The 22,681-nt window shown below is 46.7% G+C and overlaps 1 protein-coding gene across 1 annotated transcript in view; it reads left to right on the top strand.

The window, feature by feature from the left end:
* Positions 1-16,924, top strand: part of RAMP3 (receptor activity modifying protein 3) — a 57,034-nt gene extending 40,110 nt beyond the window's left edge. The window contains exon 4 of the mRNA XM_033151128.1: positions 16,581-16,924. Within this exon, the coding sequence (XP_033007019.1) occupies positions 16,581-16,836 (256 nt within the window). The 3' untranslated portion in view covers positions 16,837-16,924. The remainder of the gene's footprint in view (positions 1-16,580) is intronic.
* The last annotated feature ends 5,757 nt before the right edge of the window (positions 16,925-22,681 follow it).

Here is a 22,681-nt window from a genome sequence, read left to right as displayed (position 1 = left end):
TCTGATAAACTACGTTAAAAGAATTACAAAAAAGCTCCCTGGGCACAGAACTCAATAAGCGAGAAATTCCTGCAGGGCAAATTTAATAGCTGTGGGTGGTGATGCCAGGCCCTAAGAGTAACTGACTACTGGAGATCATAGAATCATAGAATCATAGAGTTGGAAGAGACCACAAGGGCCATCCAGTCCAACCCCCTGCCAAGCAGGAAACACCATCAAAGCATTCCTGACAGATGGCTGTCAAGCCTCTGCTTAAATATCTCCAAAGAAGGAGACTCCACCACACTCCTTGGCAGCAAATTCCACTGTCGAACAGCTCTCACTGTCAGGAAGTTCTTCCTAATGTTTAGGTGGAACCTTCTTTCTTGTAGTTTGAATCCATTGCTCCGTGTCCGCTTCTCTGGAGCAGCAGAAAACAACCTTTCATCCTTTTACATATTTGAACATGGCTATCATATCACCCCTTAACCTTCTCTTCTCCAGGCTAAACATACCCAGTATCCTTCTTGAACTGTGGTGCCCAGAACTAGACACAGTATTCCAGGTGAGGTCTGACCAGAGCAGAATATAGTGGTACTATTACTTCCCTTGATCTAGACGCTATATTCCTATTGATGCAGCCCAGAATTGCATTGGCTTTTTTAGCTGCTGCATCACACTGTTGACTCATGTCAAGTTTGTGGTCTACCAAGACTCCTAGACCCTTTCTCAAGCCAGGTGTCACCCATCCTGTATTTGTGCCTTTCATTTTTTTTTTGCCCAAGTGTAGTACTTTACATTTCTCCTTGTTAAAATTCATCTTGTGTGCTTTGGCCCAGTTGTCTAATCTGTTAAGGTCATTTTGAAGTGTGATCCGGTCCTCTGGGGTATTAGCCACCCTTCCCAATTTGGTGTCATCTGCAAACTTGATCAGGATGCCCTCAAGCCCATCATCCAAGTCATTGATGAAGATGTTGAATAAGACTGGGCCCAAGACAGAACCCTGTGGCACCCCACTAGTCACTTCTCTCCAGGATGAAGAGGAGCCATTGATGAGCACCCTTTGGGTTCGGTCAGTCAGCCAGTTACAAATCCACTGAATGGTAGCATTGTCTAGCCCACATTTTACCAGCTTCTTTACAAGAATATCATGGGGCACCTTGTCAAAGGCCTTGCTGAAATCAAGATAGGCTATATCCACAGCATTCCCTTCATCTACCAGGCTTGTAATTCTGTCAAAAAATGAGATCAATGACTTATTTTTAAGAAACCTGTGCTGACTTTTAGTTATCACAGCGTTCCTTTCTAGGTGCTCACAGACCGTTTGCTTAATGATCTGCTCTAGAATCTTTCCTGGTATTGATGTCAGGCTGACTGGGCGGTAATTGTTTGGGTCCTCTCCTTTCCCCTTTTTGAAAATAGGGACAACATTTGCCCTCCTCCAGTCTGCTGGCACTTCGCCTGTTCTCCAGGAATTCTCAAAGATTACTGCCTGTGGTTCTGAAATCACCTCTGCCAGTTCTTTTAATACTCTTGGATGTAGTTCATCTGGCCCTGGAGACTTGAATACATCTAAATTAGCCAAGTATTCCTGTACTACCTCCTTACTTATTCTGGGCTGTGTTTCCCCTGCTGAATCATCTGCTCCATATTCTTCAGGTCGGGCATTGTTTTCTTTCTTGGAGAAGACTGAGGCAAAGAAGGCATTGAGGAGTTCTGCCCTTTCTCTGTCCCCTGTTCGCATTTCACCATCTTCTCCTCTAAGTGACCCCACTGTTTCCTTGTTCTTCCTTTTGCTACGGACATACCCATAAAAGCCCTTTTTGTTGCTTTTTACCTCTCTAGCAAGCCTGAGTTCATTCTGTGCTTTAGCTTTTCTGACTTTGTCTCTACACGTGCTGGCTATTTGTTTGAATTCCTCTCTGGTGGTTCCCCCCTTTTCCATTTTTTGTACATATCCCTTTTACATCTTAACTCAATTAAAAGTTCTTTAGATAGCCACCCTGGCTTCTTTAGGCACCTTCCATGTTTCCGTCTCACTGGTATTGCCTGAAGTTGTGCTTTTAATATCTCCCTTTTAACAAGCTCCCAACCATCATGAACTCCCTTCCCTTTTACTATTTCTGTCCATGGGATTTCACCCAGCATTTCCCTAGGTTTTCTGAAGTCGGCTTTCTTAAAGTCTAGAATTTCAGTCTTAGTATGCTTGGTTGCTCCTTTCCGCTGTATAATAAACTCCAGTAGAGCATGGTCACTCCCACCTAATGATCCTGCCACTTCTACCCCACTAACCAGGTCATCACTATTGGTTAGGACCAGATCTAAAATGGCTGATCCTCTTGTTGCTTCTCCCACTTTCTGGACAATGAAATTGTCTGCAAGACCAGTGAGGAATCGTTCCAACCCTTGTGAGGTGCAGCCCATCACTTGCCAGAAGTCCATCTTCAAGAAACTGCAGACCGTGATCTAAGAATTCAAACCGTTCCTGTTTGCACCATTTGCGAAGCCAGTTGTTCACTTCCCCTATTTCCACCCCCTCTCCCTGGGCCATGTCGTTCAACTGGAAGGACAGATGAGATGACAATTTGTGCATTTAATTGCTTCAACTTCCTGCCCAGAGCCTCATAATCACTTTTGATCTTCTGGAGGCTATGGCTTGCAGTGTCATTGGTTCCCACATGGACCAAAAGGAAGGGGTATTTGTCAGTGGGTTTTATTATTCCTTGCAGCCGTTCTGTTACATCTTTGATCTTGGCCCCGGGGAGACAGCACACCTCTCGAGACATCTTGTCAGGCCCACAGATCACTGCTTCTGTACCCCTCAGTAGGGAATCCCCTATGTACTGTTGCCCCACTGATCTTGCCCAGGGTGACCTTGAAGTAAAGAATGAAATCAAGAAGGCATCCAGAGAAGGAAGTGCTGCATTTGATTTTGGTTACATGTCCATTCCAGCCATGAGAAAAGGGGGAATTTCTGAGACCCCAAAGGACTGTGCCCTAAAAGATGGGTGAGGAACCTTTGGCAGCCTGTGAGCTGCATGCCTTTCTGAGCAGACTTTCAAGGGCCACATTCCAGTGGTATGTGGGGCATGGGGCAAAAGTGGGTGGAGCAATGAATATAAATTTTACCTTCATACATTCCTAGGGTGGGGGCACATGCAGTGCACATCTGAAGATGAAGTCAAACTGCTGTATTAGCAGCACTGAAGTAACCTCTCTGGGGCACAAGCCCAGGCAGTGTGGATGGAGATCCTGGGCTGCCTAGATGACAAGACCCCCCTCTCGACTTTGCTCCTGTGACCACAGAAAGCAGAGCAAGATGTTTGGCACCATCTTGGTTGCAGGAGTTGCTGGAGATTGCACTCTGGATTTGTGTAGGGTTTACTCCTTAGCCTCTTCTTCTCGTGAATATGTCCCACAAGGCAGTGGAGGTTTAGGATCAGAGTTTACTTCTCCCAGGTGGGCTCCCTTCCCAGGTTGATGAGCCCCATCTACTCCTCACTTCCTTCAACAGCTTGCACAATAACTGCCTTCTTGACTGTTGCACCTACTCTTGGTCTCATCTACTCAATCCACCAGAGCCTGTCTTCACACACAGGGTGAGTTCACTGAGGGTTTAAGACCCATCAGCTACCCTCACCTGGTTTAGTCGGCCCGTTGAAATAAAGCCTTGTTTTGCTCCTGGCTTAAAGCTGTTGGACCCAAGTGATATTGTCAGCTTTGAGCTGCCCTTTTAATCTCCACAATTCCACAAGAACCCTGTTGCTAATATTGCAAGTGTCCTTGGTAAATTGTGACTATTAAATTGTGTTTAATAGTAGAATAAAGAATTGAAACCTAACCAAACAGATTTACAACAGAATGTTTTTCTCTTAAGCAGAATATTTACAATCACTGCAGGTGTGGGCCAGGAAATAAAGCATATGTATTATGACAATAAAATACAATCACTGGGTCTTCAAATACATTGTTCAGGATCCTTAAAACTGAGTTTACCCTCAACTGTTGACAGGATCTTCAGTAGACTATGTCAAATACCTCTTCCTTCTGCTATAAATTTTCTTCAGCTCACAGCTGTGTTTGTCTGCAAGGAGTAATGAATAGAACAGATGTGTTTGTGACAATGAAGACTAACAATAATTATCATTATGTTGAAAAAAAATATTTTGACTTTCAGTGACATTGCTCTAAATGTATTTGGGATGAGGTGAGATCATTTATATTTGGAGTTCCAATATTCTCTCCAGAAAGGACACGTGTGACTTCCCTCCTGCTGAGAAAGAATGGTTCTTTAAAAAAGAAAATAATACAAAAACTTAAAGAGATGGAACAACATGAAATCCACTCTCTCAGACAAAATAGCCATGATCAAAATGATCACCCTCCCAAAACTAACATATCTTTTCCAAACCCTCCCAATCTGGATTCCCCCAACCCAACTCCACAAATGGCAGAGAAAACTACACTCCTTTATCTTCTCACACAAAAAGCCAAGAATAAGCACCAATTACCTACACCTCCCCACCTCAGAAGGGGGATGGGGAATCCCCAACATAGAAGCATATTACAATGCCAACCAACTACGTCACATAATCCCATCCATACTAGACGACGAGACAAAACAATGGATACACCTAGAAAGGGACACAATTGAAAACATCTGCACCACAGCATACCCACTCCTCCCAAACAAACTAAGAAAAATCCCCACAACACTTAATAGGTACACACAAACCATGTTCAAAGCTTGGAAAACAGAAATAGGCAAATTATCCCCAACCCCATCCCCATTAATTCCCCTGGCATACCACCCACTATTCCTCCATGCAGCACAAAACCTCCATACAAAAACATGGCAATCCAAAGGCCTGCATCGCCTAATAGACTTTTATAAAAATAACACACCCCTATCAACACAAGAAATACAGGACAAATTAGAAGACACCCAAATACCCTGGTTAGCACAACACCAATTACGGTACATGCCCTCTTAAACAACCCAGCAGTAAAATCAACAGCAACTAGACCCCTGACAACCTTTGAAAACCTCATCCTAACGACAAAGGGACATGGCAAAGGAATAGTATCCACAATATACAAAATACTACTAAAGAATCCCACAAACCCCCTAGACACAATCAAAAGACAGTGGGAGGGCGACATAAGATACGAAATCAACCCCACCCAATGGACCAGAATGTGGTCCAAACCCCCCGTTAAATCCATATCAACAAAAAGAAGGGAACTCACCCTAAAACTAACCTACAGGTGGTATCTAACACCAAGAAAATTAGCACAAATACGCCCAGGAACCTCACCAAGATGCTGGAGAGGATGCACCTCTACGGGCACGTACTTCCATATGTGGTGGGAGTGCCCCAAAATTCAAGCATTCTGGACAACAACCGTACAAGAAATATGCAAAATAACCAAACAAGTGCTAGAACCCACCCCAGAACTGGCTCTACTAAACATCTTCCAAGACAATTATGCCCACTTACAACACAAGGAACTCATAATCCATCTACTCTCAGCAACCAGGAACATCATAACCAGACACTGGAAAGACCTATCAGGAGTCAATATGGACCAATGGTACCAAGTAGTATGGGAAACAGCCCTACTAGAAAAATTAACCAGCAACCTAAAACTAGCACGGGGACAAACAGAAGAAGACACCTTCACCCCCGTATGGTCCCCCTTCATCGCACACACAGCCCAACAAGACAATGACAAAAATCTACCAACAGCATACAAATCAATATGGCTAACCTGACTCAAAACATCCACCCACCCCACTCTCACAGGAAACCAAAGATCACCACAGCCAACCACAAATGAACAATCCAACCCTATACTGATCACGACCTCTCACTGCCAAAGAAACACAAGCAAACAACAGAGAACCAACACAAGCGACGCTGATACCAACTCCTACATGTATTAAGGAAAATAGAAACATCATCTCCCCATCCCACCCTCCCACCCACTTCCTTCCCCCCCCTCTCCCTAATGTCTCAACGACTAAAATTGATCTGTAAAAATGTTTTATGGAAAAAATACGAGAGACATTTTTTCACTTTGTAAACCAAGAAAATCTTTAATAAAAATAATAATAATAATAATCTTGGTAAATTTTGCTAAATTAAACTTTATTGAGTAGTTGCAGTGCGGGATAAGGATGTGCAGACCAGTCCTGTTCTGTTGGTCTACTGAATTTCAACATGCTTATTGTTGTTTCACAAACAGAAGATCATGTTTTTGTGACAGCTAAATTAGATCATTCTAAAGAATTGGAACATTCTACAGAATTCTTGAAGTTCTGTGACATGCCTTTCCCTCTCTGCTAACATCTGTCTCTCACACATTTTATTGTTGCTCAGATGCCTTGCTGGCATTTTGGAGAACCTCTGGCATTTAGGGGTTGTGAGGGGAGCAGAGGAAGTGAGGAAACTCCATTGTGAAGCGAAAAGTCATTGTTCTAGCAGAACTTTTAGTTGGTTAGCACCTGCGAATAACAAAGCTCCTTGTTGGAACTTAGTTTTTCTTCAGGACTTTTGTCAGGATTGCAGCAGGGGAAGAAAATGATAAACCTCCCCACCCCACAAACTATGGTTCTGATGAAAATTCATCCCCATGCCTGCTATTACTTAAGAAAAAAATGATGTGGGTAATACATTTCAGTAAATCTCTTTTTGATACTGCCTTCTATGCATAGCAAGTTCATGCCCAGAGAAGATGAGCTGGTTTTTCTATACTGAATAATTGCCTTGCAATTACTCTCTTCTTTAAGCCTCATGTGTGAAAACTTTTCCAATCTGGATACAGTTGCCTGCCATTATCTTGGAAGTTGGGATTGTGTTAGCTGCTGTTCATCCACAGTGAGAGAACTTTTATTGAGATGCATGATACTTGGCTAATGCAGGCTAGCGATAATGATTTAACTGCACTTAAAACCAAGATGTTTCCAGAAAGGCTTTTATTTCTCCTCTGGGAGTGTCTCTTAAAAATCCAGCACACATTACTTAGCACTGTGAACTTGTTGTTGCTGTTCAGTCATTCAGTCGTATCCGACTCTTCGTGACCCCATGGACCAGAGCACGCCAGGCACGCCTATCTCTCACTGCCTCCGGCTGTTTGGCCAAACTCATGCTAGTCGCTTCAAGAACACTGTCCAACCATCTCATCCTCTGTCGTCCCCTTCTCCTTGTGCCCTCCATCTTTCCCAGCATCAGGGTCTTTTCTAGGGAGTCTTCTCTTCTCACGAGGTGGCCAAAGTACTGGAGCCTCAACTTCAGGATCTGTCCTTCCAGTGAGCACTTAGGGCTGATTTCTTTAAGGATGGATAAGTTTGATCTTCTTGCAGTCCATGGGACTCTCAAGAGTCTCCTCCAGCACCATAATTACATTGTCTAATATCAGGGGAGGATGTTGTGATATCAGTACAAGCCGAGCTGCAAGAAGCGAGGCACCTGACTAAGAGTCATATTTCACCCTGTGGGAAATCCAACAATCATTCCACACATGTGATGTCATTGTAATTTACAGATGTACTTTACTTTCGTTCCTGCGTCAGGAGATGCAGACGCTTTAATAGACAGCTCTGAAATAACGAGCTGGCTACGTAGATACATTCTGCACTTTATCTACAATAAAGTAGGTGTTAGCCTTCACTGGCTTGTGTGTGTTGTTTTCAAACTGGGAACAATCGCATATTACATTGTGCCCCTGGACTCCAGAAGCCAGAGGGCACGGAAGCTTCGTCCGCCTTGGGGGTCAGTCTCTCAACTTGCCCCTGCGGGAAGTTTTCATAACAATCCGAACAGTGGAAGGGCCTCATTAGGGAAAGTGTGCCTTGGTTTAAGAACAGTTACAGGTGGGTAGCTGTGTTGGTCTGCCATAGTCGAAACAAAATAGGAAATTCTTTCCAGTAGCACCTTAGAGACCAACTGTGTTTGTTCTTGGTATGAGCTTTCGTGTGCATGCACACTTCTTCAGATTTAAGAACGTACTTCTAGAATGGATTAAGTTCATAAACCAAGTTACCACTGTAAATAAGCCAAGAGAAGTTCTGGGATTCTGTTTTGTGGAGCGATGAAACAAAATTGGAACTTTTTGGCCCCATGGATAAGCGCTATGTCAGGAGGAAGAAGAATGAAGCATAAACATACGCTGAAAAGAAAACTGTGCCTACAGTGAAACATGGTGGTGGCTCAGTGATGCTCTGGGGCTGCTTTTGCATCCTCTGGCACTGGAAACTTGAAGCGTGTGAAAGGAAGGATGGATTCACTGAAGTATTAGGAAATCCACCTCGGAGGAAACACCATGCCATCTGTGAGGAAGCTGAAGCTTGGGCATCATTGGACCTTCCAACAGAACAATGATCCCAAGTATCCCTCAAATTCCACCAAGGCTTGGTTGCAGAAGAAGTTCTGGAAGGCTCTACAGTGGCCATCACAGTCACCTGACTTGAACCCCGTTGAAAATCTATGGAGGGGTTTGAAGAAGGTGGTTGCAGCATGCAAAACCAAGAATATTACTGATCTGGAGGCCATCGCTCATGAGGAATGGGCTCAGATTCCTGAGGAACGCTGCTGGAAGCTGGCTATGCATCCTGCTTGCAGCAAGTCATAGCAGCATTTTGTTGTTGTTGTTCAGTCGTTCAGTCGTGTCCGACTCTTCGTGACCCCATGGACCAGAGCACGCCAGGCACGCCTATCCTTCACTGCCTCCCGCAGTTTGGCCAAACTCATGTTAGTAGCTTCAAGAACACTGTCCAACCATCTCATCCTCTGTCGTCCCCTTCTCCTTGTGCCCTCCATCTTTCCCAACATCAGGGTCTTTTCCAGGGAGTCTTCTCTTCTCATGAGGTGGCCAAAGTACTGGAGCCTCAACTTCAGGATCTGTCCTTCTAGTGAGCACTCGGGGCTGATTTCTTTAAGAATGGATAGGTTTGATCTTCTTGCAGTCCATGAGTCTCCTCCAGCACCACAATTCAAAAGCATCAATTCTTCGGCGATCAGCCTTCTTGATAGTCCAGCTCTCACTTCCGTACATTACTACTGGGAAAACCATAGCTTTAACTATACGGACCTTTGTCGGCAAGGTGATGTCTTTGCTTTTTAAGATGCTGTCTAGGTTTGTCTAGCAGCATATGGGTCCTCTACTTAGTACTAAAGATGCTTGCCATGAAGGGTGTTATGTACTGAGTTGAATAGGATCCAAAATGCAGCAGTCTGATTGGTCCTAGAACAATAGGATTGAGATTGCAGCAATCTGACTGGTCCCAGAACAATAGGATTGAGATTGCAGCAGTCTAATTGGTCCCAGAACAATAGGATTGAGATTGCAGCAGTCTGATTGGTCCGCAGGAGCCACCCAATCCAGCTCCAGGTGGAAGTGAATCCGCACTGCGATTGGCATACAGGAGTATCCCGGAATTAGCCAATCACGTGGGGCCCATTGTGTAAATAGTGTATATAAAGCAAACGTTTTGGGGAAACTGCATTCCTCACTACTATGAGCTGAATAAAGATTATGAAATTCACACTTGACTCCGAGTATATTTCACTGGCGACGAGGATGGGATCTCGCTGAGCTGACTGCCACACACAGCACCACAGCAACGCCACCTGCTGCACAGCTGCCTCGCACCGTGTATCCAGGCTTCAGCTCCGGGTCCCAAGGAACTCAAGATGGCAACTGACAGCAGCTTCTCACCGTTCAACCCAGCATCAGGAGACTGGGAAGGGTACGCCATCCATTTCACCTTCCTTCTAGAAGCTAAAGGGGTCACCAACGATGCCAAGAAGAGGGCGATATTCTTCAGCGTCTGCGGAGAGGAGACATTCGAAATCGCCCGAGCTCTCCTTGCGCCTGATGATGTCGCTACCGTTCCTTACAAAACAATAGTGGAATGGCTGAAGGGGCACTTCTCGCCACAGCCCTCGGTGGTGGCTCGTCGAAATGCCTTCTATGCAAAGCGGCAAGCCCCTATGCATAACGGGGTTTGTGACCTCCCTCCACCAAGCCGCTCGGTTCTGCAACTTCTCAGAGTTGGAGAACATGCTGCGTGACTGCCTCGTCGGTGGCCTGAGGGACGAGAAGCTGCAATGACGCCTCTATGCCAAGAAGGACCTAACGTTTCAGGTTGCTCTGGAGGAGGCCCTGGCAACAGAAGCCATCGAGAGGTCGATGCAAGAGGCACGGCCGAGTGTGCCATCCCAACTAAGGGTCCACCACGAGGACCTCATCTACGACTCAGGATCAGACAGGTAGGAGGTGCACAGAGTACAGCGGTGCACTCAAGCAGTGCACACACCACAGCTGCCTCGACCAGAAGGAGGGAACTGCGCAAGCTGCGGGGAGAATCACGAGAGGAGGACCTGCCGACAGTGCAGACAGTGCAGAAAATCAGGCCACATTGCCCGGGTGTGTCGGGCTCGGCCCATCCGATGCCAGGCATCAGATGACCGCCCCAAGAGCCCCAGGTCCCGGGGCCTAACACACCAAGGCAACTCGACGGAGACCACGGACTACCAGGTATACCAGTTGCCCCACCCCAACATAGAGAAAATTTATGTAGAGGTACAGATAGAGGGGCCCCCGTGCCGCATGGAGCTGGACACGGGTTCAACCCTATCCATAATCTCGGCATGGACCTTAAGGAAACTGTGCCCTAGTGGGGGTCCCAAACTCAGGCCGGCCCCATTCACCCTCCAGGACTTCCAGAAATGTAAGGTCCCCACAATGGGGGTGGGGACCTTCAGGGTGCAATATCGAGGGCGGACGCGGCAACTGGACTTGCTCGTGGTCAAGGGCTCCTACGTTAGCTTATTGGGATTGGCATGGTTTGGGCCACTGGGGCTAGCCGTCACCAGGGTGAACCGCACTAGCTTACAAGTGGATGTGGACGTCATATGCAAGGAGTTTCTGGGGGGTTTCGATGGGAAATTGGGACAGTATATACCCCCCATTGCCCTACAGCTGGACCCTGCAGTACGACCTGTCAGGCTCAAGGCCTGCCGGGTCCCGTTCGCCCTGAAACCCCGTATAGACGAGGAATTGGACCGGCTCGTGGAGCAAGGAGTGCTGGAGCCTGTGCCTAATGCCACCTGGGAAACCCCGATCGTCACACCCGTCAAGCCTAATGGTTCGGTCCGCATCTGCGCAGACTACAAATGTACCACAAACAAGGCCCTCATGGCCCACACATACCCAGTGCCAGTGGTCAGCCATGTCCTCGCCACCCTGGCTGGGTCAAATTTTTTTGGCAAGCTGGACTTGGCCCAAGCCTATCAACAGCTGCCAGTAGATGAAGCCACAGCAGAGGCACAGACGATTGTGACGCACAGGGGAGCGTTCAAGGTAAAGCGGCTGCAATTCGGTGTCAGCATGGCACCAGGCATATTCCAGAATCTAATGGACTCGCTGCTTAAAGGGATTCCTGGCGTCACCCCCTTCTTCGATGATGTGTTGATTGCCGGGCCCACGGCAGAGGAGTTTGAGGACCGCCTTCGCACCGTTCTGCTCCGTTTCCAGACAGCGGGTCTCAAGGTGAAGCGGGAAAAGTGTCTACTAGGAGTGCCTCAGGTAGACTTTCTGGGATTTATGGTGGATGCAGAAGGGGTCCACCCGACTGGGGACAAGGTACGGGCCATTTGTGATGCCCCAGCGCCCAAGGGCAAGACTGAACTTCAGGCCTTCTTGGGGCTATTGAACTTTTACCATGCCTTCCTTCCCCATAAGGCAGCAGTAGCAGAGCCCCTACACAGACTCCTGGACAAGCGGGCCCCTTGGGTGTGGGGCCAGCGCCAGGAGGCCGTATTCCAGGCAGTCAAGGACTTGCTCGTCTCAAACTCGGTCTTGGCACACTTCGACGAGAGGCTGCCAGTGGTGCTAGCATGTGACGCCTCACCCTACGGCATCGGTGCTGTCCTTGGACACCAACTCCCAGATGGAAGAGAGGTGCCAGTGGCATACTTTTCCCAGACACTCACCACAGCTGAGCGGAACTACTCGCAAATCGACAAGGAAGGTCTGGCAATCGTGAAGGGAGTAAAAAAATTCCATGATTTCTTGTACGGGCGGCCCTTTACCGTGGTGACTGATCACAAGCCGTTGCTTGGTTTGTTTGCCCCCGAAAATTAGACCCCCCAAGTGCTGTCTCCTCGCGTCCTCAGGTGGTCAATTTTCCTTGCCAGTATGCACTGATTCACTGCCCCGGGAAAGCGATGGGCCACGCAGATGCCCTCAGCAGGCTACCACTACCAGAAACAGGCCCCGACCCAGCACCCGCACAAGAGGTTATGAGCCTGGAGCTGCTTCCCGACCGCCCTATTCAGGCACAAGAAGTTGCACACCATTCCAAGAAAGATAGGGTCATCTCCCGGGTCCTGGACTGGGTGTGGAGGGGATGGCCCAGCAGCAGCCCCGGGCCAGAATTCGCTGGCTACACAACCCGTAAACATGAACTGTCGGCCCACAAGGGGTGCCTGTTATGGGGAAGCAGGGTTGTCGTTCCTGAGCCCCTTCGCAAAAGGGTCCTTGCAGCCCTACACGAGACATAGAGACCTGGGTCAAACACTGCCAGGCCTGCCAAGAATCCCGCCCAGATCCCCCAAGGTCCCCAGTGCAGTCCTGGGAGTCCGCCCGAGCACCATGGTCACGCCTGCACATGGATTTTGCGGGCCCCTTCCTGGGGAAAACATTCTTCATAGTGGTGGACTCCTACACTAAATGGCTGGAAGTCACACTGGTACCATCCACTTCTACGTCCGCAGCCATCCGGGTACTACGCAGGCTGTTTGCAACCCATGGACTCCCTGACACTCTCGTCTCAGACAACGGAACCGCATTTACGTCAGAAGAATTCCAGACCTTCACAGCGCAGAATGCCATCCGCCACATCCGCTCAGCACCATTCCACCCTGCCACCAATGGCCAAGCAGAGCGCATGGTGCGGACCACCAAGGACACCCTACGCCGCATGACGCAAGGGGACTGGGAGTACCGCCTTGCCACATTCCTTCTAGCACAGCACAGCACCCCCAGCTCAACGACTGGCCGGAGCCCCGCTGAACTACTAATGGGCCGGCGCCTCGCAAACAGACTGGACCGCCTCCACCCTGACAGAGCTCAGGATGAGGTAGTGGTGGGGGAAGGCAGGAACCCCCGGACCTTTGTGGCCCAGGATCCAGTGTACGCAAAGAATTTTGGGGCAGGCCCGGCATGGGTACCCGCCACAGTCACCAGGGTGACGGGCCCCGTGTCATACGAGGTGCTAACAGAGGGGGAGCAATGCTGGCGCCGCCACTGCGACCAGCTACGGCGACAATTCCCAGGAGAAAACCAAGAGGAGGACAGGTCAGAGGAGTCCCAAGGGAACAGTGGGGCATTGAGACCCGTAGAGCAGGAGGGGCCGGCAGGGGAGGCAGAATCAGTAAATACTGAGAGGACCCGTGACGCCGAAAGGGCACCGGAACCAGAGCCACGACAGAGCGAGCTAGTTGCGCCAGACCAAACAGCCCCATCACAACCAACAGCCTTGGAACATGAGCCTGAACCAGAACCCCTGACCAGGGAACAGCCCAGGCCGCAACGCACACGTAGGCGGCCAGCGTACCTTGAGGACTATGAATGGGGTAACTGTGCCCCTGAAGGACCAGGTGCGCAGCCTGGGAGTCATTTTGGACTCACAGCTGTCCATGGAAGCGCAGGTTAATTCTGTGTCCAGGGCGGCTGTCTACCAGCTCCATCTGGTACGCAGGCTGAGACCCTACCTGCCCGCAGACTGTCTTGTCAGAGTGGTGCATGCTCTGGTTATCTCCCGCTTGGACTACTGCAATGCGCTCTACGTGGGGCTACCTTTGAAGGTGACCCGGAAACTGCAATTAATCCAGAATGCGGCAGCTAGACTGGTGACTGGGAGTGGCCGCCGGGACCACATAACACCGGTCCTGAGAGATCTGCATTGGCTCCCAGTACGTTTCCGAGCACAATTCAAAGTGTTGGTGTTGACCTTTAAAGCCCTAAACGGCCTCGGTCCTGTATACCTGAAGGAGCGTCTCCACCCCCATCATTCAGCCCGGACACTGAGATCCAGTGCCGAGGGCCTTCTGGCGGTTCCCTCACTGCGAGAAGCAAAACTACAGGGAACCAGGCAGAGGGCCTTCTCGGTAGTGGCGCCCGCCCTGTGGAACGCCCTCCCGTCAGAAGTCAAGGGAATAAACAACTACCTGACATTCAGAAAACACCTAAAGGCAGCCCTGTTTAGGGAAGTTTTTAATTTGTGACTCTGTATTGTATTTTGATATTTGTTGGAGGCCGCCCAGAGTGGCTGGGGAGACCCGGCCAGATGGGCGGGGTATAAATAATAAATTATTATTATTATTATTATTATTATTATTATTATTATTATTATTATTATTATTATTATATATGGATGCAACCTCCCAGGCAGGACTGGAACTTAGAGAGGAGGGGTGTTATGTACTGAGTGAATAGGATCCAAACTGCAGTAGTCTGATTGGTCCTAGAACAATAGGATTGAGATTGCAGCAGTCTGATTGGTCTGCAGGAGTCACCCAATCCAGCTCCAGGTGGAAGTGAATCCGCACTCTGATTGGCATACAGGAGTATCCCGGAATTAGCCAATCACGTGGGGCCCATTGTGTAAATAGTGTATATAAAGCAAACGTTTTGGGGGAACTGCATTCCTCACTACTATGAGCTGAATAAAGAGCATGAAAATCACACTGGACTCCGAGTATATTTCACTTCCAGATCTCTCTTCTGAGCAGCTGCTAGGCAGAAGTGTCCTCTTTTGTGAAAGGATGAAACCTGTGCTGCCTCAGATTTTGAATCCAGTCGGGAAGTTAGACAAGCTGCCCCATTTATGATTCACCATCCTGGTGGGGATACACACATATGAAACCCTTTCCCATGCTTGTATCACCCCAGCTGGCATGGAAGCCACATGTTGAGGATACACATCACAATACCGGTCCAAAATATTTCCCTATAACAACTCAGCCACTCAACCTTCTCAGCCATTTCCTCCACCTGTCTATGTTTAAATATGTTTTAGATTAGATGTGGGTGATAGATAGTTGGGTCCTACTCTGTTCCTCCCATTCCTCTTTCACTACATTCACATATTTTGCCATCTCCTTTGGAATATTCATGACCTCCAGACTCAGCTTTCTTGTCAGCACCACTGACAAATATTTAATCCAAAATACAGGTTCCCCAAGTCATTTGTCCAGAGCAATGCCTATTTGTGTGGCTACTGCCGTTCCCTATGGGAAAGAAGGATTTTTTTGAGGAAATATGCCTCCATCAGTGGTCGTTCTTGCATCCCCCTGGCTTTTCATTCCTCTGCCCATTGCTCCTTTCCTTCTCCACCCATCCCAGCTCTTGGCCAACCTTCCTTCTGCCTTGCAGCTCCTGCTTGGCCCTTGTGGTCTCTTCCAACTCTCTTATTCTATGCACAGCCCTCTAGCTTCTTATTTCCTGCCACACCCCTTTTCTCCCAACAGAAAAAAGTTCTCTTGCCCTTCATACTTGTGTGAGCTTTTTCTACACACACCTTTTGTTTCTGTATTCCCAGCCCAGCTTTTCCTATGGCCTCTTCCTCTTTCCCCCATACTTTCTCAGTTTCCTGTTTTCTTTGTCCATTGCATTTTCTGCAGCATTTTCTCAACTTCCTTGAATCTCTGCCTCACACAGACATGGTCATTAATGAATATTCTATTGCTAATTTCCATTCCTCCCACAGTTAGGATTTTGCAAGGAGTCCATGACATCACAGCTGCTCAGCATCTCACTGCCAGGAGCTTTATCACCACAAAAACTCTTCACACAGTTCAACATAGAATTCTACCATAGCTTGTATTGAAAAGCATTCATCTTTTGTTTTCCTGAATTATTCTGGGTGTATTTCAGCATATTCTACTATATATACAGTTTGGAAGTTTCCAACATATATCTGCATATACTATTTATTTTCTCATTATACTGTGGTGGGGTATCATAGGGCTACCATTATAATTTTTTCAGCAAATGATGCAACACATGTGAATAATCCAAGGCTTGCTCACTTTTGAAAGTATTGAAAAGCATTAAAAATAATTAATTGAGGTTCTGCCCCCCCAGCAGATGCCTGCCCACTGCCCCACAATGTCCTCTTTTTGTGGGAGCATTTCTTTTCGGTATTGTTGTTAGAATGTTTTCAGTTACTGATAGCTTCCATTTGATCATTGCAATGGATTGCTTTGAAGCCATTTCTGCACCAGGTAAAATTTTAGCCCCCCAGTTTTCTCCCACCTGTTCCTTATTTTGCCTGACCAAAGGTGGCAACCCTCATGCACATCCACATGGAAGTGTAACAGAGATTAGCATAATTCAAGGACAAAGCTGGGTATGGAGTCCTCCCAGCATAGATAATAATTGTCCAGCTCCAAATTGTTGCTGCAATTGCTAGAAAGAAACAGATCCCTTGTCAAGAATCCATTAGACTGGAGAGAAAGAAGGGAAAAAGTTGTCAGAAGAGTTTTTCGTATGCATTCGTCCAACTTATTTTCATGTTCTTTTCTCTTCAGGTATTACAACAACTTTACCCTGTGTACAGAACACAAGGCTGCAACAGCAAAGTGCTTTTGGCCTAACCCCATTGCTGAGGGCTTCATCACTGGAATCCACAAGCAATTCTTTTCAAACTGTACTTCAAAAAAAGTGCATTGGGAAGATCCACCAGATAAAATTTTGATCACCCTGATTTTCATTCCAGTTCTCTTGACAATTGCCATGATTGGGCTAGTGGTATGGTGCAGTAAGAGAAATGATATTTTAGTGTAGCTAAACCTTTGTCACCATTCTTTATTATTTTTATTTTAGCTTTGTTTTTAGAATGACTGATGGCAAAAAGTAATAATTTATATATATATATATATATATTTACAGAGTTCTAAGCTGTGTCAAGCAATAAAAGGAATATTTATGCAGCCACACATGCCTACAATTTGCAGCCATTACTGGTACTTCTCCAGCAGTGCAGAAATTGTTTTGACAATGAACGAAATGGCTGACAATCACATTTCTGTAACGGAAGCCATATGGAAAGAACTGAAAATATAATCTGAACCTGCTAGCTATAATGGAACGTTGGGTCTTTGTTCAGTATGTAAATAAATAAATAAATTGTATTTACTACAGGGTTTGTTTTGGAATTAAAAGCAAATATTAAAGGCTTTGAAGCACGAATTTTTACAGGCCTCTGTGACCAAAGAACTGTAACATGGGTGTTGCTGAAGAACATAAATGTGAAAAGGAGCAGCAAATAAAAAGAAGAATTGAGTCCAAAATGATTCCCAGGCTGCACACCTGGTCCTTCGGGGGCACAGTTACCCAATTCAGGACCAGGGAGTCCCCCACACCAACCCACCCCCGTCCCGTCCCCCAAATACTTCTGTCTTAAGGAGCTGGTGTGTACAGAATGAACTTATGGAAAGACACAGGTTTCTTTTTTACATAGCTGGAAGAAGAATGAGAGAAACTTGATTGACTATGAATTTGTTAAAGTGGCTCCTCTCTTTTAATTACCATTTTTGTTGTTAATTTTAGGACCGTTTCTACCTTTGTAGAACTTTGGGTCTTTTGTGCTTGTAATATGCTTTAAATAGACAATTCTAGGAAAAATAAATAAAATACTGCCACTATGTTAATAGTGAACTGGGATTAATTTGTGAACTGGGATATCCTTTATGTGTCAGGCTCTTGGAAATGAACTTTCCAGACAGATTTGCACATACAGGATGGGAAGCGAACTTCCATCTACAAACATACTATGTGGGAAACTGGATGTCAATATGAAATGGCAAATACATAACAACTTTGAGTCTCAGAGTAAACACCAGATTTGCCACATTTTACGTGCCCTCCAAGCTAAATATTCCATTTTGAGAGCTAACATTTTCCAGTCATAAACAGTTTTGTTTTCAATCCTCACACAAATAAAGCCAAAACTTCTTACTATTTGTCTGTTGACTGTTGTCTAAAGTTTCCATCTGTTGCTCATGATATATATGGGATGCATGAGATGCATGTCTGTCTATGTTAACATGAAAATGTTCTTTGTGTTACTGCTGTATTTGTAAAAAATTCACTATGTGTTGCAGCTTGGCCTCTGTTCTGTTCAGAAAGGCTTGCTAATGTAAAATGTAACTCCAGCAATTTTTTGCACTTCTTTTTGTATAAGGGCAGAGAAACTGAGGCAGAAAATCTGATCAAATTGTCTAGCATATATAAGATGAGATTTATTTTAATGTTTCTGTATCCAACCACCAACTCGGAATCAAAGCTTCTGCTTTCACAAAAACAGCAAAAAAATAGGAACACATATAATTTATATCATGGGACACAGGCAATAGTGAATTGCGTATTTCCTAACAAATGACCTCAGGCAGGACTGAGCAAAGACTTGTGGGAGGCAGGCCCTTCCTTGGTTTTTTTTTCTCCTGCCTCTCCTGCTTCTTCAGATGAGATTTCAATTTTGATCTCATTCTATTGTTGCTTTATTTTCCCCAGTCTACCTTAGTTTGAGCAACTTGCCCCTATCTTTGAATCTTGCAATATATATATAACTAGTGGTTTCAGCCCGTTAAAATAACGGGCACTAGAACATATGTGATTTTTTTTTAAAAAAACTCACTTTTAAAAAAATTTCTTCTTCTTTGTGTGTGTGTGTGGGGGGGGGTTTAGAAAATCCACCAACCTGGTTTCCCAGTCCTGGAGTCGACTAAAACGAAATGCAACTTCTTTCAAGAGTTGAGCAAAGCTCCCCAACCCCAGCAACATTCTGCTTAACTGAGCAATGATTAGGAAAGGGTTAAGAAGCCTGCTCTGTGCACCTTTGGCTCCAGCGGCACACCCCCTCCGGCCAGGAATGAACGGAGTGGCCGGATTCCAGATGAAAGCCTCACCAATTTGGCCCCAGGAAAATGGAGCCAGGTCAGCCCCGATCTCCCGGGTTCGAGTTCCCTCCCGCCCTTCCACAAACCCCCGTTTTACGCACCAGGAAGCGAAAACCTTTCCAACATCCCTAGAAGCCGCTGGGAAACTCGACCTGCCAGCCGAACTTTTCCTTTCTTTTTCTGACAACAGATACACACACCCAACAACAACTACTACTACTACTACTACTACAGCCTGAAAAGCTATGGAATGCGTGTCTCGATCCTGATCCAAACCTTGCCCACGAAATCGCGCCAGCGGGACCATTTTAGGCGCACGCACCCCACCCGCAAAGCACGCTTCCAGCTGTATAGAGCCGAACCATCCCAAGCAAGTCTCTCTCTCTCGCCTCATGGTGCAAAGAGGGGAGGCTGGACGGGGCGAGTCTCCAGCACCACCCGAGCCGGACGCAAGGCGCTCCTTCCCGGCAGCGCCACTCCTCTTTCTCCTCCTCCTCCTCCTCCTCGGGCTTATCGTTAACTGGGCTCCAGAAGGTGAAGGGAGAAGTGGCGGGAAGGGGCGCGGTGCCTCTCCCCGGCAGCCAGCTCCTCTCCGCTGCCGCCGCCTTTCTTCCGAAGCGACCCACAACTTCGGCGCGGGAAAAGCGTGAGGGACACTCCGAAGAACTACGGCGGCAGGCGGCCAAGGCAGGGCGGCCCCTGCTGCGCCTGAGGAGAAGGAGGCGGAGGCAGCAGCTGGAGGTTGCAGCCCCTTGCACTGACTGGCAGCAACAACAACAACCGGCTTTCAGCTGCGAGAGCGGCAGCGTGGCCTCCCTCCTCGGCCTCCCCTCTCTTCTGGAGCAGCGGCGTTCCATTTCAACCGCCCCGCTTCAACTGCCGCCGCTGCTCCCAGCCTGATGTCTCTCTGCTCCAATCCCTGTGTCCCTGGGGCACATGCGCAGTAGCGCAAACCCAGAGACACAGGGACTGGACGCAGAGACACTTGCGTTTTATATATATAGATTGTCCCTCCCCGCCCCTGTTTGCTTGCCTTAGCAACCTTAGTTCGCCTTGGTTTTAGTTTATTTAGTTTACTTTCTTGCAGAGCATCCTTATATATATTTTTTCTCCTGCCTCTCCTGCTTCTTCAGATGAGATTTCAATTTTTATCTCATTCTATTGTTGCTTTATTTTCCCCAGTCTACCTTAGTTTGAGCAACTTGCCCCTATCTTTGAATCTTGCAATATATATATAACTAGTGGTTATATTCAGCATATTCAGCAACACTATATAACAGTGTTGCTGAATATGCTCGTTTTTCGCATACTGTGGCTCCCTTTTGCCGCACACCATTTTATTGATTTGATTTAAAGATAAGCGTGGGTGGGGGAAATCCTACCTGAGGCTTTTCACAATCATGGCTCATTTTCAGTTGCTGCTGGCTCCATAGCACAACCTCATTTCTTTGGTGATTTCTACAGCCTTCAGCTGTTATTTTCTGTATCATTTAAGACTTCATAAGGCTTCATCTTGACTGCTCTCCTGGTCCGTGATACGGCAGAAGGAGCTGCAGTTATTCTTCTTCAGCAGTATATTCAGCTCCCAGTTCATAATCACAGCAACAGAGCGAGCAGGCACTGGTAGACTGCTTCTGAACCTTCCAGTTCATGAGTGATTCATTTGTTTATTATTATCTACACTTACTATTTTGTGACTTGCTGTCTATTTCCTCCTAGCTCACTTGTGGCGGCATTGGAGAGATATTGGAGTTCTTGCCTTTTTCCCATAGTCCACTGTTATGGCATTGGAAGTGAATGCTACTCAGTCTGCCCTGTGTGGCTGCGTTCAGAACAATTTCATTAATTTCCATTTATTGATTTATTATATGGAGCCTGTACAAGGAGCCCCTGAACCTCTTCCCAAAATACTTGACAAAAGCTTATGCACGTCTTACCCTCTAAGGGAGTAGGACGCAATAAAGCAGCTTCTTCCGTCCTGTCCCCTGCCAAAAAAATATATAAAAATTGACCAGTTTTATTGCAATCTAATGAGCCTGCCCCTCCACAGACTCCTGTTAATGGGAATCAGTCCCTCTGTGTTGTTATTGATTCTGCTCTTCCACCCTATGATACTGGAAGGCAGGTTATAGGAGATATATCCGATTCTGAACCAGAATTTTTAGGATTCATGGATTACCAAGAAATCCAGGGTGCACAACGGTCTTTAACACCAAACATCAGACCAGACGGGCTTCCTCTGGTCTCACCTTTCCAGGCACTCCAATTGTACAGTTCAAAGAGACACTTATTGCTTCATTATCAGGTGATTTATAGCTTGACATACAACCTAAAAAATCTACCTTTTTGGTTAAAAGGTGACCTCCTCTCAACTTATGGCTAAATCTATGGATGGGGGGGGGGGCTCTTTGCCCAATCCATTTATTTATACAAGGAAGGATTTATCTGATGCTGATGCTCTTGTTCCTAAAGAGGGAGATGCCCAATTGAAGGATGTAACTGATAGGAAGTTGGAATTAGCACTTCGTAAAATCCATGCTTTCTTCCCAAACATCTTTCTAGAGTCAGAATTTGAGGCAGAGTGGATTGATAGTTCTGCCCAAGAGGAATCTATTTCCACTAGATTGTTCCAGGAAGCTAATGCTCCTATTTTAAATTGCAAAGTACAGTGGTGCCCCGCTAGACGAAAATAATTCGTCCCGCGAAAATTTTCGTCTAGCGGGGTTTTCGTCTTGCGGAGCGGCAATGGGAGCCGCGCTCCGCAAAACGGAAAAAAAAAAAGACGAAATTTTTTCGTCTTGCGAGGCAGCCCCATAGACTTTTTCGTCTAGCGGGGCAGCCTCCCGCTAGACGAATGCTTTCGTCTAGCGAGTTTTTCGTCTAGCGAAGCATTCGTCTAGCGGGGTACCACTGTAATGCATGCATTGGGAATGGCCCCAAAACCTACCACAATTCCCGATCCTGCCTCTGAGAGTCCAGTTTCTTTGCTCATTGATAACCACACAAAATATAACTATATGCTAGTTCCTTCAGTGCTAAAAACAGGAGTCAAATCAGAGTTGGATTCCCCTATGCAGTCCAAAAGAATTTATCTCTAGCAGATAAACTATATGACCTGGATCCTGACTTCATGTCATATATTAAGACACCTACAGTAGACAGTCCTATTTTTACTCTTGTTCCTAAAGAGGGAGATGCCCAATTGAAGGATATAACTGATAGGAAGTTGGAATTTGCACTTCATAAAATCCATGCTGCAGCTGTCCTATCTATAAGGGCATCTTGCGCAGCATCTTCCTCTGCACACGCATGCATTGTGCAGCTCAAGGACCTTTTGCACTCCCTTCCCCCAGGTGCCATTCATCAACGCCAAACTATTTCTAAACTTTTACAAGCACAAACCTTTATGGCAGATGCAACTATGGATGCTATGCAATTTACAATTAGAGCTAAGTCCTCTCAAATAGTGGCACTCCACACACTTTGGCTTAAGAACTGGCATGCAGATACCACGTCCAAAGTAAACCTCTCTACTGTGTCTGTTGTTGTTGTTGTTGTTCAGTCGTGTCCAACACTTCATGACCCCATGGGACAGAGCATGCCAGGCACTGCCTCCCGCAGTTTGGCCAAACTCATGCATCTCTGTCATCCCCTTCTCCTTGTACCCTCCAACTTTCCCAACATCAGGGACTTTTCCAGGGAGTCTTCTCTTCTCATGAGGTGGCCAAAGT

Source organism: Lacerta agilis, chromosome 6, assembly GCF_009819535.1.
Source record: "Lacerta agilis isolate rLacAgi1 chromosome 6, rLacAgi1.pri, whole genome shotgun sequence".
NCBI lineage: Eukaryota > Metazoa > Chordata > Lepidosauria > Squamata > Lacertidae > Lacerta > Lacerta agilis.
Note: the sequence above shows the minus strand (reverse complement) of the source record. Positions and strands in the feature narration are given on the sequence as shown.